The sequence below is a fragment of the Drosophila santomea genome, chromosome 3R (genome assembly GCF_016746245.2).
Source record: "Drosophila santomea strain STO CAGO 1482 chromosome 3R, Prin_Dsan_1.1, whole genome shotgun sequence".
In the NCBI taxonomy this organism is placed as follows: Eukaryota; Metazoa; Arthropoda; class Insecta; order Diptera; family Drosophilidae; genus Drosophila; species Drosophila santomea.
The window spans coordinates 4,407,831-4,435,747 of NC_053019.2; the positions used below are offsets into that span (position 1 = coordinate 4,407,831).

General features: G+C 43.8%; 2 protein-coding genes across 4 annotated transcripts in view; one reads left to right on the plus strand and one right to left on the minus strand.

Moving 5' to 3' along the window:
• The window catches only part of LOC120451493 (nicotinamidase), a 28,418-nt gene extending 19,779 nt beyond the window's left edge, over positions 1-8,639 (plus strand). For all 3 annotated transcript variants that reach the window (XM_039635242.2, XM_039635243.2, XM_039635244.2), the window contains exons 4-7: positions 6,464-6,568; positions 7,221-7,355; positions 7,436-7,876; positions 7,978-8,639. In XM_039635242.2, coding sequence (XP_039491176.1) covers positions 6,464-6,568; positions 7,221-7,355; positions 7,436-7,876; positions 7,978-8,097 — 801 coding nt within the window. In that variant the 3' untranslated portion in view covers positions 8,098-8,639. The remainder of the gene's footprint in view (positions 1-6,463; positions 6,569-7,220; positions 7,356-7,435; positions 7,877-7,977) is intronic.
• A 7,956-nt stretch (positions 8,640-16,595) lies between these two features.
• LOC120452251 lies at positions 16,596-17,450 on the minus strand. Its single transcript, XM_039636378.2, has 2 exons — positions 17,215-17,450; positions 16,596-17,137 (listed from the first exon to the last, which is right to left on the minus strand). The coding sequence occupies exons 1-2, from the start codon at positions 17,312-17,314 to the stop codon at positions 16,971-16,973; spliced, it is 267 nt and encodes an 88-aa protein (XP_039492312.1). The 5' UTR covers positions 17,315-17,450; the 3' UTR covers positions 16,596-16,970.
• Between the last annotated feature and the right edge of the window lie 10,467 nt (positions 17,451-27,917).

A 27,917-nucleotide genomic window follows, 5' to 3' on the forward strand; every position in this document is an offset into this window, starting at 1 on the left:
TCACGCGACAAATTATTTTGGAGCGAGGAAAAGAATAATCATTTTATTTTTGATATGCCATTTAGCCCCGCCCACAGGGACCGCCCCTTCCGCTGGCGCACACCAAATTGTGTAATATTGTATAAAAAATTTATTAACGTATAAAAAGCAGAGCGAATGAAATCTTCCGGCAGCTGATATTGTAATAACGGCAACACTTAAAAAAATGACAGCCCCTAACGAAACCCTACTTACGCATTCGCAGTTTTTGCACGAAGAATGAAATAAAGTCGAGTGGATGGGGGATGGGGGATACAGCAGAAAAAACGAAAAAAAAAAAACCACAGCAAAATACCGCCCCATAAAATTGACTTTTGTTTGTATTTCCGCATGAATTGCATGAATGGTAATTTTGCAGTTTAATGTTTGTGTGAAGGGCGGGGGCATGAGCAAAAATCAGAAAGAGAAACGCAGCGCCTAAAAAAAGGAAAAACAACAGACAAGCCGAAAAATTTGCATAATAAACAAATCAACTGATGGGGGGAGGAGGATTTCGGCTTAGCTTAGAATTATGAGGATGAAACTCTCGCACACACACAGACGCAAATTAAATAAACGCATAAATAGAACATTAACGCCATAAATCATTTGCATCGGTCGCTAAATATTTTGCGGCTCCTGCGGCTGTCCGTTTATAAATACGCTCGAACATTTATACGTACATATTTATATCGGTGTGGATAGGATTGCACATTGAAATCGATTGAACTTGCGGAAACGGAAATGGAAATGAAAGCAAATTTATGGAAATAATACGACCTTGGGTCCATCGAATGATTGCGCGTGTCCAGAATTCATTTGAATGTGAAAGGTAGTCGCGGACACTGTCTGCCTGTCCATTATTTACCCCAATTTTGATTTACAAGCGTAATTCAATATGAGGCGCGTTTTCGTTTTGATGTTTTTATTGTGTTTGCATTTGCCCGAAAGTGCGTAATTTATGTGCCTAAATGTGCAGAAAATGTTTTTTAACCAACTGCACAGAGTTCGGTTTTCCGTGTTCCATGTTCCATGTGGAAAACGCCTCGAGCGTGAAAAGCTGCGGCTTTCTCGTTTCTGGGAGCGGAGCCGTGTTTTTGACGAGGGACAAAACCTTGAGGTGAAGTTTCAGTTTTTGGGTTCCTTGGGTCCCTTTGCTTAAAATACTAATTGACAAAGGTGAAAGGACATATACAACACAGCGTTTTCCTGATAAACTCGCTGGCCTGGCACTTTATTTAATGCGAATCTATTCCTTTTGTTTGGGTCTCCCTTTGACATTTTCGGCCCTCTCAATTGACTGCGAGATGCCTTCTTTTCAGGTACAAGTACATACCTTTTTTCCATTTCGGGCTCCTTTGTTCGTAAATATTTCATTTCTTTAAACTGCTCTTATTTCTCGTATAATAAATTTATGGCCACCTCACCTGCTCGTTTGCTCCTTCGTGGAAACACACACACACACACGCAGTAGAGAGTGGGCTGCACTGTGGGATGTGAGCAGTTCGCTGTTCGCTGTGGGCGGTGGACGATGGGCGTTGGGCGTGGTAGCCATGTATCATACAAGGCATCATCATATAGTTCATTGAACCCCCTGGCCATAAAGCAACTCAAAAATCTTCAACAGCTTTAAGTGTCTTACAATGTCTACCGTTAATCTCGGCCCCCACTTACAAACACACTTACAGCCCACACACACTCACACACTCGCACACACACAAATACACGGGCAGCGACACAAAAGCAGACAGTGTCGGTTATAATGTCTTCATTTATGGCAGAAAATGTGGGACATTTTTTTGTGCTCAGTTACGCACCAACACCGAAAAAGACACGGCGAGTGCTCAATATCTTGGCGGGCAGAAGAATTACAGTGAGTGCCAAAAGTCGCCCCACAACTTCCCTGCTCACCGAGCGGAAAATAATATCGTGCTATAAATTTTGCTCAGTTTTTCCTGTGCTTGCCCCGCTCGATTCCAAGCCCAATTTTTCCGAGCTTAATTTTTGCTAGTCGCTGGCTGCTGGATTTTCCCTGGGCGGCCATGTGATTCCACTGCTTCCACCGCCGACTGATGAAAGTTTAACGACCAAAGTTGACACGCTGCGGCGATTATTTAGAAAGTTAATGACTTATAACACACCCCCGAAAAAGTCACCGGAAATGAACAGCAGCGGAGGAGGAAATCAGAGGGAGCGAGGAAAGATGACCAGAAGGAGCCAGATTCACTGATTTAGTGACCAGTCTGAGAGTTGGTTTTAGTTGATTGGACTTTATTGAAAAATGAGTCGCAATTTCTTAAGCTCTTGAACAGAATCAACGAAAAAATACGATAAATTACAGGTTAACTAGGGCCGGGTCGATCCGGCCGTTGTGGCTCGAATGTAAATTTGGAGAAAAAAGGACGAGGATCTGCAATTTGATTTCTTGTCATTTGGGTTTGCTGGACATTTTTCAGGTTCTAAGCGCAGTTAAAGTATTATGGCAATAAATCATTTAATATTTTTTCCATTGCTCTTAATAATCCATTTTTTTTATAAGTAAATGTAGTATAAGTATAAGTATGTTATAAGTATGTAGTATTATTTGTATATTAATTGTCACAAAATTATTTATTGTGTCACCGTCATTTTAGCCTATTTCCTTTAAAAAGCGTTTTTGTGTGATATCGTTGAGCAATGAAAAATGACTGCCGCATTTTCATTTCATTTTTGTATCAAACCACTATGCCGTAAGTCTAGAAAACGGGGCACCACCCATTTCGACACAAAGTGCAAGTATATACTAGTTACTTTGCAGAAACCTTCCCAAACTTCAGCCTTAATCGAAATCGGCTCAGCAAAACAATTTCCCACCATCCATAAGTTCTGTCGGATCTCCAGCCACCTTTACCCGAAAAGCACCGTAAGTTCTGGGCGCTTATTTATAGTTAGTTTTCACTTCTTTTGGTGGCTGCACCTCCCACGTCCAACCTCCCACCTTCGAGCCTCCCACAGCCCGGCTGTCTGGCAGCCGCATAAATTGTATAATGTAATTTTCCAGCAACTGTCAGCCCCAGCCCTGTTCAGCCCACAAGTCCACAAAACTGTCAGGACGATGAGGACTGTCTGCCTATGCGAAATATATTTGTGTATATATCTGTCCCATATATGTATGTATTCATACACGGATGTACGTATGTACGTTTGGGAGTCTCCGGCGACTGGCAGCCACCAACTTATGCAACAATTTCGGAGCGGAAATTGCTTTAGCACCTGCCTCCACCGCCCCTCCCCCAAAAGGTGTAGATTTTGGGGATATGTGTTATACCAAATATACGAGTATGTGTATATGTACATATATATATGGGTGGCAAGTCTGCCATGTGGGTGTGTCTGGTCTGGCTACGGCACGTTCGCCTTTTTGGCACATACTTCAATAGCAAGTTGAATTCCATTCGATTCGATTCGATTCGATTCGTGGCTCTCGTCTCGTCGTCACTCGTTTAGCTTGGCAACATTTTTGGCTCAAAACCCATAGACACACGAACACTTTGACAGTTTGTCTGCCTGAATGAATTGAAGTTGGCCTGGGCGCCCGATTTGGGATTGGTGGCTCCCGGTAACCCCAAAAAACGTCGACGCTCTGGGTTTTACGGATTTTGAAATTTATTTGCCACCGAAATTGAGTCGAACCGAAAGAAGAAAGTTTTCCCTGAGCAAGAGTGTGTGTGGATCTGACAAAGTTATTCCTATAACTTGTTCCCTTTGTTCGGGTTAAAGTGTAATTTGAATTTAAGATTTGCTGTGGTTACCGAAAGGTGCCAAGAATTTTCAGCTTCCCCAAAAAACCAACTTGTGGTTGGGCCCCACCATCTAGCCTTCCATAATTAATTTAAGTGTAGCATGTTTGTGGAAGGGGCAGTGCGGCAGCCTCATTCATCAGAGATTCATAGTTTTAACTTTAAATTAAGATGCCGATTTCCGGGAGGCTATGCCATAACAAAGGCCCAGAGGTTACTTGTTTATATTGGCCAGCAGTTGAGGATGGGGAGCGTGTTAATTTGCCAACTTTTGCAGCAGCCGGACGATGATGGGCGATGATGACGGAGCTGGATCTTGGGTAGCATCTGTGCCCGATGGCTCGTAATTGGAAGCCTGCCCCTGATTTCTTGAGGTGAGCGAAGAGCAACTTGATGTGCAAATTGCGGCAGACAGCGGGGATGCCACCTCCGTCTCCTCCATCTCCATCCATTTTAACAGAGCCTTTTGTGGCTTTGGCTGTGTTTGCCCCCAGTTATTAACTTGGCTCAGCTTCCTGGCCTGTCTAAAGTGTCTGGCTTAATTGTTTGGAGTTGAGTTTTGAGTGAGAAAGGGTTAGCTTTGATTTGTAGTTGCATTAAACAAGGACCAAGTAGCCTACGGACTGCTTAAGTTTGATGTAAGGTATCGCGTACAACGTGTCGTATGAGCAACTAATCTTACCGAGAACATTTTCTCAGCAGGAGTCACTGTCATATTAGCAGCAGATTCTGTCGCTGCTCGTATCTCTGGCATTTAATCTTACCAGGCATTCCCTGAACCCAAATTACCCAACACTTCCTTTCACTTAGACACTCGGCTTCCAACCGACACACACGAACTTGGCTAAATTGATACATTAACTACCTTGATCCGGCTATTATCTGGCTGCAACCCCCCTGCCCACTGCTCCCCGGACCTGATAGCCTCCTGGAAACTATTCTCAAAATGTTGAGAATGTTCGCCATGTAAATGTAAATCACTTCCTCTCGACTGTGGGCTCCATTCTACAGCCTGGCGTCTCCTATCTGCTGTCTCCTTTCTCCGCTCTTGGCATCCAAAGTGGTTGCATCCCAGTGGCAAGTGCGACTGCCAACATGGTGATAAATCATCAACTGCTTAAGCGCTGTCTCCCCGCTGCCCAGAACTCCTTGGTTCACCTGCTTGTGGATTCTTGCAGCTGCAGCTCACGTTCCAGCGCTTTAAGGCATTTAGCTGGATGACATATTTTAAATGCCCTGCCAGCCCAAACAACACAAATCAAAAGGAGCTGGAGGAGGTGGAGTTGCTGGAGAAGCTGGAGCAGCAGGACGACAACAAGCCGGAGCAGGAGCAGCAGCAGGAGCAGAAGCAGGAGCAGCAGGAGCAGCAGGAGCAGAAGCAGGAGCAGCAGGAGCAGCAGCAGGAGCTGGAGCAGGAGCTGCAACTGCGTCTGTGTTTGCGCATAGATCATAATCATTCATAATCAGCGTGCACATAAATAACAAATTAAAAGCGCTTCACTAATTTTAAATATGCTCGAACATAATCAGCTTACAGTGAGCCACGAGGATGCGACTGGGGACGAGGATGAGCGGCAGCAGGAGCAGCAGCGCAGGATTCAGATGGGAAGGGGGATAGGGATGGAATGAGGATGGGGCTGTTGATGATGCTTTCGACACTGTTGATGATGCCGCTGCTCCTGCTGCCAGTCAAGATAGCAATGACAACCTAACGAGCTGCTCCCTGTGTGTCTGTGTTTGCCAAAGTCTGCGCGTGGGCTTGTGCGAGAAATTTAGATGCTCTTCAAAAAATAACAAAAAATAATATAATGAATGGCGCACAACGTTTGGCTCCAACTTTAAATGGGTCAAATTCAATTGAATCATCACAAAAACCATTGTTTTTTTGGTTGGGAGCAACAAGTATTTGCATTTATAACGAACACGTGTGTAATCAATAAAGCGAATTACCGATCAAATCAATGCTCATACCGGATTACAACATTTTGAAAGTACAGGCAACTGTGAATGTTAAAATAAAACAGAGTTCAAAATAAATTGAATATTTTAAAATTGTGTAACAAAATATTTTCAATCATTGTTTTTCAATTTCAAAACCATAAAATACATATTTTTTCTTAATATCTAACTATCTATGAAGCGATATTAATTGTCCTACCTAGTTTATTTTATATTAAAAGCGTATCCACAATTTCGTATACGTGCAAATGATTCTTCTAGATTCCTATTTTTATTCCCTTATTTTTTGACTGGCTTTTACTTCATTTAAAACGCATTTATAACGCCGGTCGGCAAAAAAGAAACTCATCAGTCGACGGAGAGCACACACACGCACACAAAGAGTCCGATACACACGTACACGCTAATGCAGAGCTCATATATGTATACAAATTTTCTTTTTAGCTTTTCATGTTTGTGCTCCGGGTACTCTGGGTCCGCCCAGAAACGAGACCGCCCCCTTACCTCGCCTCTTCTTTCACCTTCCACCCCGTACCGCCTTTGTGGCGCCTGCTTCACTTACTTTGCCCATACAATTTTTCTTACAATATTCTTTCATTTTCCGTTGTCCCTGCTCCTGTTTTCCTTTTTTCGTGGCTGCTCATGTTTCCCGCTGTAACATTTTCGAGACACTCACCATCTCTCGTTTTTCTCCTCTTCTCTGGCAGATTGTGCGACCGGTGAACGCGTTCCTCATTGTTGATGTACAAAATGATTTTATAAGTGGTTCCTTGGATATAAGTAATTGCAGTGCACAGCAGCAAGGACACGAGGTGAGCTCCGGAGTCACAAATGGTTGGGTGTGGGCGGGGTTTTCGGGTGGTTAATGTGGCAGCTACCTGGCCAGCAGCTAAGCCCCGACAGGTGCGGTAAGCGGTGACGACGGAAGGACATAAAAAAGTAAAGCGTAACAAGAAATGAAAATGAAGGGCCCGGCCCGGGCCGGGTTAGAGCCAAAGTCATTGCCGCTCCAGATGATGGGGATAAGCTGGTCCTGGGGGGTTGGGCGCTCTGCATGTCAGACCTCAATACCAGATACTTTCAGGGATAAGAAGAAGCGAGACGAGGAGAGAGACAGCGAGAGAGAGAGAGAAAACGAGTGGGGGAGTGCAGAGGCGGAAGCGGATATGCTTTACTTAAGTCGCTTCCGCGCTGCGACACACGCCGGAAGTCGTCGAGATCTCTCGTTCCTGCTCGCTCTCGCATTCACTGCCCCGCAATGCCACTCCAACGCCCACTCCATTTCCATTTCCATCTGGCAACTGACATGGCTCTGTGGCTGGTACATGAAAATTTGTCAAAATTAATAACACGCACTTCCGTCTCGTCGCTTTATGGACTCCGCCCGGCTCTCAAGTTGACTTTGTGTGGAAAGTGCCACCGATTCGCAACCAGCTTCTTATCCCAACTTCACCTTCACTGCAGATACTGGAGCCCATCAACAAGCTGCTGGATACGGTGGACTTTGATGCCGTATTCTACTCATTGGACTGGCATCCCAGCGATCACGTTTCATTTATTGATAATGTCAAAATGCGCCCCATGGACGAGTCCTCCTCGGTAAGACGTCGATGGTAATTGAACGGAAGTGTCGGACACTTAACAGACATCCGCTTTGTACATCTCCCCCCGCTCCTTAGTTGGACTCGGATTCCGCCAAGGTGTTTGACACGGTCATTTTCGCAGGACCGCCGCCGATGAAGCAGCGCCTCTGGCCACGTCACTGTGTCCAGGACTCGTGGGGAGCCGAGCTGCACAAGGACCTTAAGGTGGTGGAGCACGGCATAAAGGTGTACAAGGGCACCAATCCCGAGGTAGACTCGTACTCGGTGTTCTGGGACAATAAGAAGCTATCGGACACCACTCTGAATGCCCAGCTAAAGATGAAGGGCGCCACGGATATCTATGTGTGCGGATTGGCCTATGACGTTTGTGTTGGCGCCACAGCCGTCGACGCTTTGTCCGCCGGATACAGGACCATCCTCATCGACGACTGCTGCCGGGGTACGGATGTCCACGACATCGAGCACACCAAGGAGAAGGTGAACACCAGCGATGGCGTTATAGTCCACACTAATCAGGTTAGCTCTTACGCGGTGTCCACCGCGGATTCCACCGCTTTTCAATCCGATAACTAACAATCAATATTTTCGAATTCATAATGTATGTCTTTTTATTCTAGGTCAAGGCAATGGCCGAGGGTAGGGATCGTCGTCCTGAACTGGGCTACAAACTGGCCATGGAGCTAAAGAGCCCCGATTCGGTTCTTTCACAGCGCAATGGCTTCAGGCCCTCATACTAAATCCGAGAGGCAACTAAATCACGCTAGGCTTATCTTCATGGATATAAAAAGACAAAAGGCTTTTGTGTAGTCGACGGTTAGAGCGTTTCGATTAGATTAGTTTAGAACACCTGTGAAGTGCCTCTGCAGTTTGGCTAGCTTTTGCTAAAAAATTCTAGAATTGGTAACATCTTTTTAAGCCTGTTATCCATGTGGATTTTACATGACATTACAGTACTTACAACAATCGAAAACGAAAAGTGCAAAGTTCTTGCCTAAAGAGATAATGAGGTAAATAAAATGTTTAAGTATTACCGAGCTCTCTCTATAACCCAAGCACCTTAAAATACAATTTCAAGAGCAATGAAGTACTAAGGGTTCTTAATGTTGTGCGCTGCACCTGTTTGATTAAATTGATATTATATACAACCAACAAAAATATAAGTAGAACAAAATTATTTATTTTAAAACAAAATAGAACAACTGCTTCAGTGAGAAATATTGTATGTACTTAAAAATGTTAAAATAAAAAGATGGAAGTGTGGAAGTCAAATTGAAATGATAATATTCAATAAAGGGGCGAATGAAGTAAAAACATAACTTGAGTAGAGATTGGTGTGACAATAGCAATACTTAAAAAATTGCGTATATATCATTTAGTAATTTATTTTTTATGGTGCGATTCACACGCTCCAGTTTGTCGAATATCTGTCAAATCAGTGTCCAATCGAAGCCATGTTCAGATCCATGGAAGCCATAGAAATACGGTTTACTTATCCCCACTTTGTCCACTCTCCCTGACGAATGAATATATGCGTGTTTTCTTTAAGCGAATTTCAAGTTGAAAGGCAAAAACTTCAAAACAAACCGTATAAATGTCCTGGCCGAAAGTGTGGCACAGACTGTTAAACGTTTTTTCTAGCATGTGTTTTTCTGCTTTTATTTTCGAGCTCAGGAGCAGCATGAGCAAAACTGAAATAACAATCCATGCAGCGTTTAAGGAAACTTTTCTGTTTTCTGTTTTATGTGTCTGTGCTTTTTTCCTTGCCTGCTTTCCTTGCGCTGCCCGAGGTTTTTGTTTTTGACCAATTTTTGGTGTTTTTGTTAAAGGCAAAGGGCTGGAGAAAGTTCTCGCCTGTTACTCTTCGAGCAGGCGACTAAAACCAACTTTAAATTTATTAACACCCGGCCACTAAGCAGAAGCAAAGTGGGAGTGGCACATTGTGTGCCCATTGTAAAGTGCAAACTTTTTATTTTTCACATTTCAGCATATTTTTCCATTTGCCAAATGGGCGAGTCAGTATGAGAGTCCGAGTCTGGCCAAGTTTTATGGTAAGTACTCCCCCCAGAATCCGGAATTTCGCCGACCCGTGTGGTTTCCCTCCTAAGCACTGGCTTTTGGTCTTTTATTTGGATCGGGAACAGAGCCTCAAATCGTTTACCTTTTGTGGCGTCGTCTGCCGTAGACAATGAACTTTAGCTCCGGCTCCAGTTCCCAGATCTAGCAGAAGACTCAGAGCCCTACTGAAAAAAAACACACACATACATTTCCATAAAATCACAAATTATAAGTTATAATATTAGATTTTAGACTTGCAATCTTATAGAAGAATTCAAAAATATATTTGAAAAACAAGAATGTAAGTTATTTAATTTACCACTTTAACGATTTGGGTTAAAGTTTAGTAACATTAGTTTTGTAACATAATTTTTAAAATATTAGTTTCCTGTTCCTTTAAAGAACTCCAGCCAGATAAACGGAGTTCATGTTTGAGGGGCTTACTTGGTGCTTTGTTAAAGGGCGAACCACCGTAATGTAATTTTTTCCCTGTGCACCAAACTTTTGTTGTCATGCCCTGTTGTTGAGGGAACTGTTGTAGCTGGCGGTGGCGATGGAAATGGAAATGGCTATGGCGGTGGTGAAGGTGGTGTTGGTGGTGGTATGGTGTGGAGGTGGTAGCGGCATCTCTTGCGGTCATGCCTCTGAAATCCACACGCTGCCAGCTGTCAGCGGCACTGGAAAATGTTCCACTCACACAGCTGCACCACAGGCAGGCACACACGCATACTGACGCGAGGATGCGAGGATACGAGGATAGCAGGAGTAAAAAAACCAAGAATCGCTGATGAAAATAGCTTGCAAGTGGTTTCTGTTTCTGTGTCTCTGGCTCTGGCTCTGGCTCTGACTCTGCCAGCCCTTTTGCCATGTAATGGTCTCTCGTTTTGCTTGTAAAACTTTTGGATTATTGTCAGGCACACATAGGCAGCAACTCACACACACACACACATGCACACGTGGGCTGGCCATTTGCCAAGAGGCCGGGACTTGGACTTGGACTCGGACTGGGGACTTTGGACTAAGGACTACGAACCACGGACAACGGACAACGGACTGAGGAATACGGACACGGACATGAGCGCTTCGTTCGCGTTTTGCTCTTAACAGTAAATTCTCGCATATTTTTCTCAACCGGTTCTCTTGCACTCTCACTCTACATATATACCCATCCATCTATCCGGCGCTGCTGCTGCGTAGGCGTCGCCATTTTGTCCATGACCTGGAACTGCAAATTCAACTGTGCGTGTGTGTGTGAGCAAAATGCAGATGAAGCCGGTAAACTCGAAAGATGGAAGCTGGAGAGAATTCCCAACTGCCGTTCGCCGTCTGCTGGCGACTGCTTGACTTGTAGCTTGTTCAGGGGCGCTAAGCTCGATGTTCGTGGCAGGAAAGGGGGGCTTAAACCACTATGTTGCGCCCCAGATCTTAATCGGTTCGACAGGGTTACCCCGGGAAAACAAACTGACAGCGACGTGCCCCAAGGAAAGCTGCCAAAAGAAGTAATGTCAAATATTATCCTAGAGCCAATAGACCCCTTACAATATAACATTCTAAAGAATATATACATATGTGGGAGGATAAGCTTTTATAAGTTTTATCATTGTATTCGATTTTATATTTTGATATTTCTGTGGTAAAAAATATTTAAGATTATCGTCAAGCTTACTTGTAAGTCGGAGCAAAAATTACTAAGCAGTTTGATTTATTTTTATTTTTGCATTATTCATACGGTCATACAAACTCTGGCAAACTCTGGCTATCAGCTGGCAGTAAAGTACATTACTGTTGGTTTTGTCCCCAAATTGAGAAGCTGTCTTCACGAAAATGCAGCGCTCAGAACAACAAAATCAGCTGGCACAATAACTACAAAGGCGATAACAACAAAAACAACAAACTGCTGGCTTAACTGGCGGAGGCTGTCTGCTACCATTTTCGGGGAGTGGCAAATTAGTTTTTCAGTTTGGGGCTGCCAGCGAAAACCTTATTGAAATTATAATTTATTTATTAGCGGCAGCAGCCGTTGGATGAAGGGTGTGGAGCCGTGAATAAACTGAAAATGTCAAACCAATTTGCTGCGGAAAATTTCGTTCGCTGATTAGATTGGATGCCATGGCCAAAAGTTTTAATTATGAATAAAAATGTTCGTGCACTCTTGGCTGGCGAAACGAGTTGTAATTAAATTTTTGCGCAGGTGAACGAAGTTGTTGCAGGGCGAACGGGGAAATATCTTACTGTTTTTGTTTGTGGGGTTTTCATAACTGATTTAATGAGAAATATATTGGATCCGAAGGTGAAGTGAAGCCCAAGCTGCAGTTGAGCTGGGTGGCAAAAGTTTTAAGCGCCGTTGAACGGGTCGTATGCGCAATGTTCTTCCGCCTTGGATGAAGGAGGGAAATGCATACAGGAAGTTGTTGCTCCGGCAGCCCCGGCCACTTCTTCGTCATGTTAATTCTAATGCAGCCAAATGAGTTTGCCATGCTGGCTGACTGACTGAGATAGAAAGTTTTGAGCTCCGCATGTGCACTTGTGCAGGATGTGATTATGAGGTTTTCGCATTCCAAATATGTGTGTCACCCTCACTTTCACCCTCGCCCTCACCCTCATAGTCATCCATCCCATCAGCAATCCCTTTTTCTTGGCAAGTGTGTGGCAATAAAATGCTTTACTGATTTGCAAAGTTTTGTCATTAAGCACACTTGCTGCCGCCGCCATCACTTTGCCCTGATTACAGTTTAGAATTTCACAAATATTTGCCAGCCAACGTTTCATCTTTCTGTACGTCCGTATTTCCGTATGTCTGTCTGTCAGTTTGGTTATTTAATTGCTGGCTGTTTGTTGGCTTACTTGATTATTTGCCACTTTCCATGCATGATAGCGTGTTAAAATTGATCGACAGATTTGTTGGCGAAACTCTAAAATGTATTCAATATTTTTTAAGTGGCACTAAAATCAATCAGTCAAAATATAATTTAATTACCAGCTGGGTGAAATGACTAAATGAAACCTCCAATTTGTTTTGGCTATATATGTATGTATATATCAGGACTCCAAAGCCAGTTGCCATAAAAATGAAAGTCAAACTCCGAAAAATGTGCGTGCTTCTTTGGCAATCAGCCATTACTCGCGGTGAGTTGCGGATAAAAAATATAGCCGTGCTGGTCGGTCATAAATACCCTCTACAATCGGTCCCTTGGGGCACATGCGTCGTATACGTGATATTTTTTAATTACATTCAAAAAGCTTTGTGCTGCGTGCGGAAAATTCGCTTTTAATTGCCCCAGCAACAAACGCTTGCGACTTCTGGCCCCAAAAGACGGGCCGAAAATTCAATTGGAAAGCGTACCCAATGCACAGGAACTGGAACCTAAAACTTTAACCCTGCAACACAGATGGAAAGTATCCTTAGGAAATGAAAATTTAATTAATGCCACCACTAAAAACCAGAAAAACCATAACTCGCTGGGGAATGGAATGGGAGTGAAAATTCTAAACTAATATAGAAAATATTTTGAATTTGCAGCCAAACTTTTTCCTCCAGCTGCGACCATCTGCAGCGGATGTGAAAAGGAGGTGATGTGCGCACGACAGAGAGAGGGGATGTGGCAAAGAGCAGATAGCAGATAGCTAGTGTCTGGAGGATATTTGTACACATGTGAACTTGGCATAGCAGTGCTTAAATGTCACAGTGTCATTAATATTTAAGGATACGAGTATTTAGAAATCATCATCTCAACTTGAGCACCATTGTGATTCCGTCTGCTCATCGTAGCATTTAGTGGTTCATTATTATAATCAAAGCCAAAATACCAATGGCTTTAAGCTGGTTTTTGGAACAGATTTTCCTATATGGCTAAGGTCAGACCGCACTATTCAATTAAACTGACTGCCGAGTCAAATTTGCGGCCTTAAAGCACAAATTGAACGAAATTAGCGCCCAAAGCGTATGGAGTGGCGGGAGACAAATGAAAAGGCATTTAAAATGTCAACACGACCGCAACATCGTGTGCGAAATGGTCAAAAAGGTATGCTAGTTTGTGCCAGCGTGCATGTGCAGAGGGATAGGTACGGCTGTATGGGTGACAACTGCCTGTGTGTGTGTCTGTGTGAGTGTGTGCGGATTCTCCTACAGCAACAACGACTTTTGCGGTTGCACAAAAGTAAACCAAAGTGACATAGAGTCAAAGGTGAGGGCCAAACTGGTTTTTTGGGGCTGGGGTCCGGAACGCTTAAATGCTTGACCACGAAAAGGCCATTAGAAAATGGTCGCATGTATGGGTATGGGTATGGGTATGGGTGTGTGTGCGTGTGCGTGTGTGAGTCCCGGGGTCCAAAAGTCATCTCGGGTGACAGTTGGAAATTAGACAGAGGCCAACCAGAAAGACAAAAAAATAATCCAGAAATGAAACCGCAAAACGTTTGCCAACACGTGTAAGCCTTTGCAAGTTTTTCTGCTAAGGCTGAATGCTCAAGGTGTGTGTGTGTGTATCTATATCTATATCTGTATCTGAATCTGAAACTGTATGTGAGTCTGTAGAGAGGATGGACCTCTTCCCACAGGGTTGCTAGCGAGTCCTTCAACATCACACACATCAACTCGTTAAACTTTAATTCAAAACTTTAATATTTTCTGAAAACTCTTTCCCACTTTCCCTTGAAAAGGGATATTTTTAATCGCAAACGCCTCAGGGAATGTAGTACGCCTCTTAGGTCATTTTGTTTCCACTTTTGCAAAACACCGTCATATGAAACATAAATATTGTATATTATTTTAATTCCTCTTTCACTTTGCTTGTGAAATGTTGCTGGACAAAATACAATTAAAATAATAGTAAGCTAAAACTTTTTCCACTTTAAAACATAAAAAAATAAATATGGAAAGAAAATGAAAGAAGTATGTACTATATTTAAATTGTGATCTTATTATACTATATTTGAACTAAAGCAAATTCTACAAAACGTTGCCACGCTTAAGTCTTGTTAATTTTTCATGAAGCTGCCTTAAGGCAAACTTTCATCCACTGACAAATGAAATGTATTTGGGCAGTGCGGACCCGAAAATCCCACAAAGTCACGCTCTGATTCCCACCTCTAACGACAATGCACACACCTGGGTATCTGGATATTTGGATTCCTGTGTTTAGGTTCACGACTATAATCTCCTGCCGCATTGCCGTTGAATGTGTAATAAAGCACATGACTTCGGTCTTTTATGGTTTGGTCGTGGAGAATTTGGCCGCAGCTCACCTTGAACCCGAGTAACAATGACCAAAGTAAACCCAGATTGTCCGTTGACGTGGATGTCGTGTTTGCTTCGCCATGCTCCTTGCTCGGCCACAAGGACAACAATGTGCAACAATTAAATGTCAAACAGGAGCTTTTGATGGACGCTTAAAATCACTGCATTTGTCAGCTGACACTGAAGCCGGCTTCGTTTTGCGGCAATCGCCGAGCGGAGGCGGTCGGAAATCTGGGGCGGATGGGGCACTGGGTGTTTCTGGTGCTTTGGGGGAGAAGTACAAGTCACGGAACGGTTATACAGGCACTGGCACATTCAGGATCACACAAAAGCAGCCACACATGATGGCGGAGCAGGTGCTCATAGCGTTTAAAATGTACACCCATAAACAAAAGTGCAAACAAAGCCATAAACAAGAGGAGGACTGCAGAGCAGGTGGCAGTGGGGATGGCGATGATGATGGAGCTGGTGGTGGAGGCCAAACTTTTACCCCACCCATTTGCAGGGTCCTTTTTCCAGGACCCGCCGATGTCGTTCGTTAGTTTTTCCTGCCTGCCAGTTTGCAACGGACACTGATTTAGCACGTGGCCAAGAGTAATTTTATTTCAAGTTTATTTTGCAAATTTGATTTTGGGTATATTGAGGTAAATGATAAAGATCTTCAGTTGAAAGTGAAGCCGAAATTATTGAGTTTAGAGCAACGAACGAAACATTGAATCGTAATTCAGCAAATGGTTTAAATAATATAGAACTTTATTTTAATTTTCAGAAAGTATTTGGTTTTCCCAAAAGTTATTTTAATTTTAAATTTTTTGGCTTATGTAGAAAAAATTGAGAAAAGTAATTTGCCAGTTCTGGGAGCAAGAGGACACTGTGCTCGTAAACATCGCTGGCAGCCAGCGAACGACATTGAATGTCTGGGCTGACAGCCCCACCCCCTTTGGCCCAGTCTCTGTCCACTCCCCTACGCTCCCTCACCCCTCCTTGTCGCGCCACTGCACTTCCTTCCGCTCGCTGGTCGCCGCTATTTGTGCTCCGCTCCGCTCACAGTTTGTTAGCTTTGCTTTGTGACGGGCTTCTGTTGCCGGTTCGCAGGGCTACAGCGACCATGGGTTTCACGGGAGTTGCTGGGGGATATTGAAGAAGGGGTTGCAGGAGCAGTAGATGTCCTCCAGGATCCCCAAGCTGGTGCTGGTGCTGGAGCTGAAGCTGGAGCAACCGAAGGCAAAGGGCCTGTCAGCGTTTTCTGTGCTGCGCTTTGTTTTTAATACATGTACGTGGTGGCATCGTTTATTATTATTTTTTGTGTTGCCAGCATAGGGACCGAAGGACATCCCTGCATGCCACAGTATGCGTGTGTGTGTGTGTGCGCATATATAACCCATGGGTCCATGTCACGCACACATTAGAAGGTAAACACGCGTTTCGCCACACGATGCATAAACATTTGGACATTCCATTCGCCCCAGCCATTTTCCCAGCCAAGGCGAAAGGACTTGCGTGTGTGGCATCGTTGGGTTACGAACCAAATTAAATTTTTACATCAACATTTGCGCTTCATTAGAGATGGGAAAAGTGGCAGGAGGGTGTCGGAGGATTTGTGTGGGACAAAGCCAAGTGTTGCTCGTCGAGTGCCCCGTGGGAATGGATTGGCAACGGAGTGGGAACATGGACGGGGATGGGGATGGGGATTGGGACTTGGCTAAGCAGTCCCGGCCAGCAGACAAATGAGTTGCGAGTATTATTGGTGGGGAAAATGGCAAAGCAAACTCACTAAATTAGCCCAGGGCCTTCCGGGAGGCGGGGAATGGGAATGGACTCACGGATGGTGCACGGCCAAAGGATGCTGGCCAGACAGAATGTTAAACTTATCGCAGGCATAACGATTCAATTGATGGACCAGTGGAACTGATAGTAGGCCAGATAATTGGATAGAGTTGAACGTGGATGTGAGTGGTGGCAGCGTTGAGAATATGCCACGACTTTAATTTTTCGTGAACCAAATTGTTTAACGGTGTCATTACAAGGAATGTATATAATTTTACTTTCTATGTACAAATCGTAATCAAAAGTGAATAAAAACGATTTGAAAGATGCTCATACAAAATGTCACACCATCTAATTTACAACATCTACTTAGACATAACTTAAAATTTAGGATCGCCGGGTCCGGAATACTAATTTAACTTCATTAGTCCATTGTAATAAATTGCCTACGAAATGATACATTCAATACAAGATATGGTTTGCAATATGAGTGGTATGTCCTCCAAGCGAACTGGCTGTTTTGACATAGGAAGTCTCCAATCCACAGGACCTTCACTCGGCGTAGTATTCGGCATCCTGAAGGCTCTTTATCTGGACCGTTGACATGCAGCAGATCTTTCGTTTGTTGATACACGTGGTGCGAACGCGACTGCGGAACCTTTCCTCGCAGTTCCACGTTTCCCGACAGGATCCGCCTTTGAGGTAACAGCTCTCCAGATCTGCAAGAAGTAAGGGGTACGGGGTCACAATATCAGAATAAGCTAGCAGCACGCTGGAGACGGAGACCCAAACTTACGAATCTGTTTCGGGTGAATAATGGTGTAATATCCGCAAGCAGCTAGGACGAGTACGATTAAAACAAGCAGGAACAAAAGACATGGCCACTGACTATGCATCTTCAAAAGGACCAAGAACGCAGCATGCGGCCCCTAACCGCGTGTCCCTCAATAACTTCGTAGTGTGCGGCAGCAATTGTGTTCCAAATATTCAAATATACTTCCAAACTGAAAGCTATCTCATTGCCTTTGGGAACGAAGGAAGTGAATGGAGCGGCCTCGGAAAAAGCCCGTCGACAATTATGCTCTGGAGTGCCCCGCCCCAACTAAGTGAGTAAGTAAATTATTATGATAATGCGCTTTTCGAGAGCGAAGTGCAGTCTATGGGCAATGTTAAATTGAAACTTCTTAATTAAAAACTTGCTGCATAAAAACTGGCAGCAGCAAATCGAGGAAAGCTGCACTGCTGGAAAAGTTTCCTGACTGCGAAGAGTAGCTGCAAAATAATTAGCTGGGAAATCGACCTTTTGAATCATCCCACATTTTTAATGTGTATAACAGCATAAATTGAAATATAAAATAAAAATATGTGACCTAAGTTCGACCAACAAATGCAATTCTAATTTAAAAGTTGTCACGCCTGAAAGTTGCTGAGAGAGGTCAGTATAAATTATCTCTTATAATCGCATAACTTGTATTTAGATGGCGCTAATCCCCATTTTTAGTTTGAAGTGTAAAGGGGGTGGCAAGGACGGGTCCTCGGGACACCTCGCTGCCTGCAAATCAGTGTGAAGCAAAATAAACCGCTTAAGGACTTGCGACTTGGCTGCGCGTTGGAAATAACAAGAAATCTGCCCTCCAGCAAGAGTCTGCTGATGCTGCGGAGGCTGCAGGTTGGGCGATGGGCCTCGGAAAAGTGGGAATAGAGGGAAAGCGGGAAAAGGGGCACCGGCGGAAGTGGCGGGCGGATGTGCTTGGTCAGGCCATTGGACCATTGGCTGGCCGCAGCGGCCAGTTAGGGAGAAAGCTACAGCAGTCAGGAGCTACAGTGGGAAAAAATTCAATTAAAAGCAACAGCACGTAACTGAAACTTTTCTTTTTCGCTCTCGTTTTTCCAAGTTTTGTATCTTTTCACCGTCACCCTCTATATGTGTATGTGTGTGTGTTTTACTTGTTCGTGGGGAAAAAAGGAAAGGAATTGCTTGGGGCCCGAAGAGCCATAGCACTTTGAGTTATAAGTTGGTGCCAGCTGTCAGTTCTCCCTGCCTTAAAAGTTGCATGTCGACTCCTCCTTTATTCTGCCATCCTACGAAGTTGCAGCTGAAAATTGAAGATATCGGTTTTGTGGCTGGTCAATGGCGGAGTCAAAGTCAAATAGAGTGAAAAAGGAGAAAAGGGACTTTAGTTGAAATGAAGACTGTGACTGTGACATGGCTGCGTCTTTGTGCTCGAGCAACTGAAATAATATAATGTATTCCCATTTAATCAAGTTATCCACTTGCCATGCCGGTTCCACCACCACTTTCAGCCTAATGCAGCGCCGCTTCGCACATTACGTATTCGCCGTGAGGCCTATCCTGCGAATGACGTCACTAGAATCAGGTCAAATAGGGCGGCATGGGAGGCTTTTCGGAATGGGGGCGGGGGGTCTGGAGGCTGGGGCATACAAATTATGTTGGAGCAGCAAAATGGCAACTCACTGTGGAATATTTTCGGCTGGCTTGCTCTCTCTTTTGCACTCTCTCGATAGCCCGAATGCCCGATAGGCCCTCTCTCTCTGGCAAACTCACCTTGAGCTTGAGCTCCTTGGGTCGTTTTTCTATGGGTGTGCTACTTAATGGCCATTCATTCGCCAGCCAACACTACAGCCTAGGAAGCACCCAGCAACCCCCTGGAAAGTTCATTTTCGTTTTTGACATTTTTCAGTTTTTGTTTGCCTTATTTTCATTTTCAGCAGTTCGTTTCGTTTGGTTTCGTTTCGTGCCCTGCTGTTTAGCTGTGTGTTTTTGCGGGGTAAATTAAATTCAGATTATGCGGCTGGCAGAGGCTCTTAACTAGATGAAATGAGATGGGGACGAATGGGGCTGGGTGACTGGCATTTATTTTCCATATATTGATTGCTTTTTAATGGATATTTTGCTTTGCTCGCTCAAAGGCATAAGGTGGAACTGTCCGGTGTTATCCAGGCTCTCCCTCAAAGATCCCATTCCCGTTCTGGGCCAGCTTCCACTTTCAGGGAGCATTAATTTTATTTACATAGTTAAATGGTTCAATTGTTTGGCTGTTGATTTAGTGCTGGAATTTCAGACAGAGAAATTAATTGTTTGATTTGTGGCGGCCGCGTTCGTTTTCCCAGTGTGCCGAGTTCCGTATATTTTATTTTCCCCTATTTTATTATATTTTTTTTTGGCCAAGCCTGCCATCTATGTAGGTCACTTTTCCCCGACGGTCTTTCGCTGACTGTGTCCCTAGTGATTTACAGTTTTATTTGCACAGTTTATAAATAAAACTGTCAAGTGAGAGACGCCGTTCACTGACGTTGGCAGCTGCTCATCTAATGGCATTTCCCATGCCTGTTTAAAGTCACCACCCACATCGCCACCCCACCGCAGCCATTTGTTATGCTGCAGGGAGTTCGGGATCCCTCTACCCGGTTCTACCCTCCCCATGCCCTCCGATTTCAGTCCAGTCCGTCAGTCACTAGTCTAGTCAATCAGTTGGAACGTCAATCAAGCAGGAGCCAAAGTTACTGCGCTGAGCTCGGCACAGCAGGTAACTAGCTGGAAGTAACTGGCAACCGGCACAGAAAGCGAAACAAAGCAAAACTATCGGGCGGAAAACATTTCCCGGGCAACACTTTAAGCCAGCCGTCTTTATTTGGTTAACATGTCGTAACATTTAACTTTTGATTTCTGCACTGAGCAAAACACTAGGAAAATTTGTAGAGAACGTATGCCACATCCAGATAGATGATTGCTCTCTAATTATAATTATATGTCAGCAAATGTAACACACACCAAAAAGTGATTTTCTCGACTATCATATACCTGTTACTCAGTTAGTGGAAGTGCGAGGATATAAGTATGAATGATTAATTTCAATCTTCTACAGAAAATGCTGTCCTAAGATCCTGTTTGGAAAACTAGGGAAACATTAGGTATTCTTCTTACTTCAGGAATAATTTGATATCTGGTGGCTTTATATCATGGCGAGGAAATAGGACTCTTTTAATTATTTTCTTATACATTTTTGGAATCATTCCTTTAAAAAAGGTGCAAGCCCAACTGCTTGCATATAAGATTGTACTATAATTTTACATGCGATAAACTTGTATTTTTAAAGCATGCACTTATAGAGGTCCTATGCCTTTCTACAAAGTAGGGATTATATTTTCCCCTGTGCAGCATATCCCTTCTGGCCTGCAGGGTATAACAATAACAAATCCATATACACACAAGCAGCATACAAAAATTCACCACGCTCTGCTCTTTGGGGCAACAACTCTTTGGCGCTGCTTTTGCTTGCCTGCTGCTGCTTTTTTGCTGCTGCTTTTCTGCTTCTGCTTAGCTGCTTTCTCTTCTGGCCAAATGAGCGGGCCAGCCTCTTCTCTCTCCCCGTCTCTCTCACGCATAGACTGGCAACAAGAGTGGTGATGGTAGTGGCAGTGGTAGTGGTAGCAAAGGCAAACGGCAAAAGGCGGCTTTCATCTTTTTTTAGCACACGCGCCCAAGTTGCCTGCTGCGTGGCCCAAAAGTTCGTACCGCATTCCGCATTCCGCATCCCGCATTTCTGTTCCCCTTGGTCGCCTGTCGACTGTCAAATCAATTTGTCAGAAATCACTGACAGCTGCTTACAGCCAAAACACACACACACCGCCACTCTCGCACTCACACACATGCTGGCAAGGACATGGTCGGCCATCGGAATCGTCGTTCGCCTGCTGAAGAGTTGTCATGCCACCAGCAACAAGGACCAAAGGCGAGTCACAGACCCACAGTTCGGATTTTCGACTTTGCGATACCCAATACTATGTTTGATGTGCAGTCCAAATAATGTGGAATTACGCAATTAAATTACTGATGCATTCATAAACTACTTAGCTTATATTATTTTGCTTGTTTGTCAATTCAGGCGCCTGTAAATTATTGCCGTTCAATTCAGACCGAAAAATGACTGGTTTATATTAATAAATTAATTTGGTTCAAACTATTTCGATTGCAATGGTTGTTGGACAACATTATTATTATTATTATTGTTATTGTATTATATTGCTGCAAAAGGATTGATTGAACATTTGACATTACCGTAGTAATTTGAATCTAACTTAAGAATTGAAATCTAGGTAAATAAACTCGCCTTCTAGCAATCAAAACTGTTTTCCCCAGGACATTACCACATGTGATTTCAGAGTGCGAAAGACAATCACATGGTATGCATACCCCGAGTGCTCCACGGGTAACGGGTATAAAAATAACGACAAGATCCAAACATGAATTGATAATAGAATGGGGCCGTGGCATAGAGGGAAAAAATTGCCTTGGGTGTAAATTATTGCGCATATTTTCATTTCTTTTCAAATTGCTGTGCAGATTGCCAGCATTTGAAAATTGTCTGCGGCATCCTCCGAACGCTTTTGACATTTACAACTCATTTTTGTTGTTGTTCTGGCGTTTTACGCCCGACTCAACCTAAGACCAAAAACAGAAGCAGAAAAAAATGAAGAAATCTCAACGCAAGAAAGTTTTCAAGTTCGAGTCTGACAGACAAGCGGCTTTTGTTTGCATGCCACACACACTCACATCAGCCGACGGTTGGAAGTTGTGCGCTGCGAGGCGTATACGTAATTTAACAGACAATGCCAAAGCGAAGACGAGAGTCCAATGCGAAGGAAAGGCGCTTCACCAAACAAAACAACGGAAAAAAGGTGGATAAAAAAACAGGAAAGGTCTTTGACTGAGGCGATTCGAGATGCCCTAGCTTAAGGAAGGGATCTAATAGTTTTGCCATAAGGCTAATGGGTATTATTAAAGGATAAGGAAATACTTCAGCCCCTAAGTTTGAAAGGCATTTCAAAAGTAATTGCGATAATACCATTACTGATAGTTAAATATATATAGAACTGAAGGCGCTCGAAACTAATTATATAGATCCTCGTAATCCTCGTAAGCAAACCAATATTAATAGGTATAGGAAATATGAAATCTGATATGAAATATGAAATATGAAATAACGAAATTTCAAACTAAGTAAGTATTATTTTTTAAAATCCATCGGAAGCATGAGGATATTAGGTTGATTATGCAAAGCCTAGGATACCAGCGGAGTTGTGGTAGCGTAGAATGCTTGAGTAATGAAGAGTTTTTGGCAATTCTCCATTCTGGCATTGAATATTCCTGCAATTAAGCTAGATTGAATGCCTCAGATACCGTAGGTTGGAGAAACTTTTGAATACCCAAAGCCGACCCAAAAGTTATGCCAAGTATTTCATACAAACTGGAAAAATGACTCCACTTGAATACATTTTCCGGCTGCAGAGGCCCAAGGGAATCCAAACTTCGTTCATCAGCTCGTCGGCATTGTTTCGTTTTGTTTTGTTTTCCGATTTTCTTTTTCATTTTTTCATTTTTTCATTTTTTCCCATTTTTCGTTTTTGTTGCTACTATTTTGGCCTGCCAGTGGGAAAGGCAGCGCCAGCAACAATCAGTAAGGAGAATCAGTAAGCAGCATGTTACTGCTGTTGCTTTTTATTTATTTTTCGTTTGTAATCTCTACCCCTTTTTTGTTCCAGCTCGTCTTCTTTTCTTTGCCTTGCAGTTTTCCGTTGTATTTGCTGTTGTTGTTATATGGTGTGTTTGACCAACTACAACATACTAGCTCATAAATAAGTAGGCAAAAGGAGGCGGGGCAGTTGACGGGGGCCCAGGCTTGTGACTGAAAATGAAAAATGGATTTCTGTGTCAGTTGGTTGCCATAATTTCAGCTTGCCTCGCTTTCGGCTTCATCTGCATGCCACGCCCCCGCCTTTCCCCCGCATACCCGCTTGCCCGCCCACCTCAGCCGGCTTTTCTCGAATTTCCCCTTTTGCCTGATCCATTTCATTTGCTTGGACTGCTTTGACGCGCATTCATCATTTGGCATACACTTTGTTTTTGTTTTCGGCTTGGCCACCTTTTTTTCGGCCTGATGCCCTGATGCTTGCCATTTCAGGGAGTCCGATTATTTAATTAATTATTTTAAAGATTTTCGTCCTTTTTCCGCTCGCATTTAATTAATTAATCGAGAGAACAAATGAAAATTGGTTTCGTCGTCGCTTCTTCAGCGCCGCTGGTCCCTTTTCGTTTATGCTTGCTTAATATTTTATTTTATTCTAAATAAAACAAACTTTAAATTAGCCCGAGAGCGCCCGACTTAGACGAGGACAACGCCGATCCCCTTGTGCATAAGTGGGGTTAAGCTGCGTGTCGGTCGGTGTGCCGGTGGGTTAAGCCAAGGCCAAAGTTGTGGCAGAAAAAGTTTGCCGGTCCCCGTCAGCCCGGCCCCTACCTCGCCATTCGTTCATACATTTTTTCCGCCCAACTCTCAGGTCGCTGCTAATGCTGATAGGTCTAATAACTCCCCGGGACGCTGTAATCCTTTGGGTTTGGTTGTCTTGTCCGTGTGGTTGTAGTCCTAATGGACACTGTGAGTCACGTAATGAGCCCGGTGATTATGAAACGACCATGATGGCCGTGGTGATGATGATGCTTATGCCGGCTACGTGTTAATTTCTGTGACAGCGCGGCCAAACTTTTGCCCCATGCAAAACTCCCCAATAACCCCAAGCAAGAAATTCTGCGTATACGTAATATTCAATGAACAGCTGTCTGCCAATTTCGAATGTATTAAATATTAATTTGTGCAGCATTTTCGGCCACTTTGCATATATTTCTCCCATACGTTAGCCCGAAAACGGAAATTAGTTACAGAAGTTATAATTAAATTCCATTGGATGCATGTGAGTCCTGGCCGCTCGTTATATCATCCTGGGTGTGTGTGTGTATTTGTGCCCGGCTGAGTGTGTGCAGCAAACTGAGCTTGTAAACAGCCCTGGAGTCCTGTGTCCGCACACATTTGCCAGCCGTTGCCATAGACAACTCTTGAGTGCACAGCCAGGAGAGGCGACAGGCCTTCCTCCACTTTCCTGGGGGCAGCCAGGACAACCCAGTACTGGTCTGGACACTCGGGCCATCGAAGTGGGAGTCCTGATTAGTAACAATTTGAGGCTGACTGATTGCTCTTGGTGTAGGTTCTTTGTTCTGTGTTCTCTGGTTCCCTGAAGATACCATTATAGCCATCGAAGGTCACACGCTTCATTGGATTTTAATTATTGCTTGCAAGACTTTAAAAAAACATGATTTTTTCACAAAAAAAAATTTTGAATAAAAACCTGGGAGAGTTCTTTATAAAAGCCTCTTCTCGAATATGTGAGCAGCAAAGTGGCTTGTTCATGTTAGTTGCTCATAACTTTCTGATTGATAAGTAAAAAAACCCAGAAAGAAAACCAGTTTTGGCAAGAAAAAGATGTTATAATCTTGGGTATATCGAATGCGAACAATGAATGATCAAAAAACAACGAAACAATGATTTCTTTCCACCCTTTTATACCCGTTACTCCTAGACTAAGACGGTATACTAGGATCGTTGAAAAGTATAAAGAAACTTTATCAGGATCAATATCGGTGTTGATTTGGGCATGTTCGTCCGTTTGTCGTAGGAACTATAAAAGATAGAAAGTTGAGTTATGAAACATGAACACAGTGCAAGTTTGTTAATTGGTGGCCGTACCCCCTCATTATTTTTATACCCGTTACTCGTAGAGTAAAAGGGTATACTAGATTCGTTGAAAAGTATGTAACAGGCAGAAGGAAGCGTTTCCGACCATATAAAGTATATATATTCTTGATCAGGATCAATAGCCGAGTCGATCTGGCCATGTCCGTCTGTCCGTCCGTCTGTCTGTCCGTCTGTCCGTCTGTCCGTCTGTCCGTCTGTCCGTCTGTCTGTCTGTCCGTCCGTATGAACGCTGAGATCTCAGGAACTACAAAAGCTAGAAAGTTTAGATGGCATACAGACTCCAGAGACATAGACGCAGCGCAAGTTTGTCGATTCATGTTGCCACGCCCACTCTAACGCCCACAAACCGCCCAATACTGCACGCCAACACTTTTGAAAAATGTTTGATATTTTTTCATTTTGTATTGGTCTTGTAAATTTCTATCAATTTGCCAAAAACCGTTTTGCACGCCACTCTAACGCCACAAACCGCCAAAGCTGCCACGCCACACTTTTGAAAAATGTTTAGATATTTTTCATTTTGTATTAGTCGTCTAAATTTCTATCGATTGCCAAAAAACTTTTGCACGCCACTCTAACGCCCACAAACCTGCACTTCTACTAGCTGAGTAACGGGTATCAGATAGTCGGGGAACTCGACTATAGCGTTCTCTCTTGTTTTTATATTGTTCTTAGAAATTGAGGCAAATATGAAATATCGGGAATCGGATGTTCTATGACTAATGTGTGCTCTGTACAGCCCAGCATTTTTCTCCAACAACACAGAGCCTTTCAAATTGTGTCCTTCCTTGGGCCTGCCAGTTCCATCAATTTCCGCATCAATAACATTTTATGGAACCGCAAATTTGGGCTGAAGAGCTCTCCGGGGACATTCGGGGATGTGGGCTTGGGTGTGGGTGTGGGTGTCGGTGTGACTGCCACACCACGGCGCACACACATGTATCTATTATTTCATTTCGATCATAGCCGCCAACTGGTTGTCGATTATTGAAATTGATTTGCACAATTGAACGTGGTGGCGAGGACGCACATAAATCACACATGCATCAATTATGGAACGCTCGTCGTCAACGTAGCTATGCATCAATATTTGATGCCGCAAAAAAGAGGAAAACAGACAGGGCCTCTCATCCACTTCCGCCCACTTTATCCCAGTCCTAGCAAAGGGGCGGAGTGCGTAAGCCTGCGAAGTTTTCATCTAACTCAGATGGAAATGCCAGAGGAACCAAGTCTGGCTGGCGATTACAATCCACGCCAGCGACTCGCTCCCGATGCCGATCAATTATGCAAATGGGATTGGAAAGGGGCGTACGACATATTCAATAATAAAGTGTCGCCGATGACGACGCGACGTCCCTGCAAGCATGCCGCAGCATTTATTACAAGCACTGCGTATACGTAATGTTTGCCAATGGACTTGCCCTTTTTTCGGTGGGATGTGCACCACCAGCAGACAATTGCGGAGAAAAACAGCTGGAGCGTATACGTAATGTGAGGTCAGAGACCATATGATGTTGTAAGTGGAGCAACTCGATTGAAGTCTGCTGGGTTTTTTGTTTTTTTTTTTCTTTTTTTTTGGGTTTGTTTTCGGAGTTTGCTGCTGGGGATTGAGACTTGGGGAAATGGGATTTCCAGCTGGAGATAGCTGCGCATTTTCATGGCCTGCTTGGCTGCGAATCATAATTGGATCCGGTCCAGCACTACGCATTCAAGACCAACTCTCGCCTTCTTGGCCCATTTATTATGGGGTCCATAATTAACCGAGCCCCTTTTCAATATTTATCCCATATCCCGTATCCGTTTCCGGATCTGTTCCCCCAGTAAACACTTGCCCGCGACCGCCATTAACACATTTTGCTGAGGCCAGTTGAACCATTTTCGAATAACATTACCGGAGCCCGAAAACTGACCCGCTAAAAGACAATAAAGTTCAATATTAATGCACCCTTTGACTCAACTCGGCCATTGGGAGGAGTTAGCCGAATCAAGCGCCATAAAAGCAAGACAAACAGGCTACTTAAAATGCGACCCGAAAAAATTTTAATGATCTGTCATAAAAGTGGGACGCTCCTGGGGAGTGGGAGCGAAAATTGAGCGCTGGCCACATAAAACCGAATTTATTAGCATTGCATACTTCTGGGGGCAAGTAACCAGAGGCAGGAGCAAAGGGATGCCCGCCAAAAACTGTTGCTGCCGAACCCAACTTAACTCCGCTGAACTCGGGACGACAGGACACGAAATCCTTTAAGCACTCCTACAGCGTGGCGCCGCCAAATATGCGCCTCAGCTTGTGTGTGGTGGCAATTAATTCCAAAATCACAATAGCCCATAAAGATGATGATGCGACTACAATTTGAATGCCCATCCGCCGATTCCCCGCCGAAACCTCGCCCCATCCCCTTCCCCATCCAAATCTTCATCCCCATCCCCATCCCCACTTCGCAGCTGTCAAAGACAGGACCAAATTGACAACAATGGCGACAAGCGGCGTTCGTAATAAGTAGTTTGGCTGCTGCGGCTCCCCTGGCCCCGCTGCGCCCCTGGTCCTGACCCTCAGGGGTGGCGGCCATTAAATCAACGCAGGACATGCCTGGCAGGACACTGCGCCTATTGCCGCACACAATATATCAAAGTTTATGTTGATTTGAGTGGCGCAGCAAACTTTTTGCCCCGAAAGCACACCCACTTAGAGCAAAATGTTACTTTTTATTATACTTCATAATTATTTACTTAACGATAAACACTTCAAAATAGTAGAAGTATACTTAAAGCATTTCTGTTCAGAATAGTTTTTAAGAAATTATAAAAGTTAAGACTTGGTTTTACAAATATAAAAAGGGTAATAGATTAAGCTCTAAAAATGTGTGTCATAGCAAAAGGCAGTTAAAAC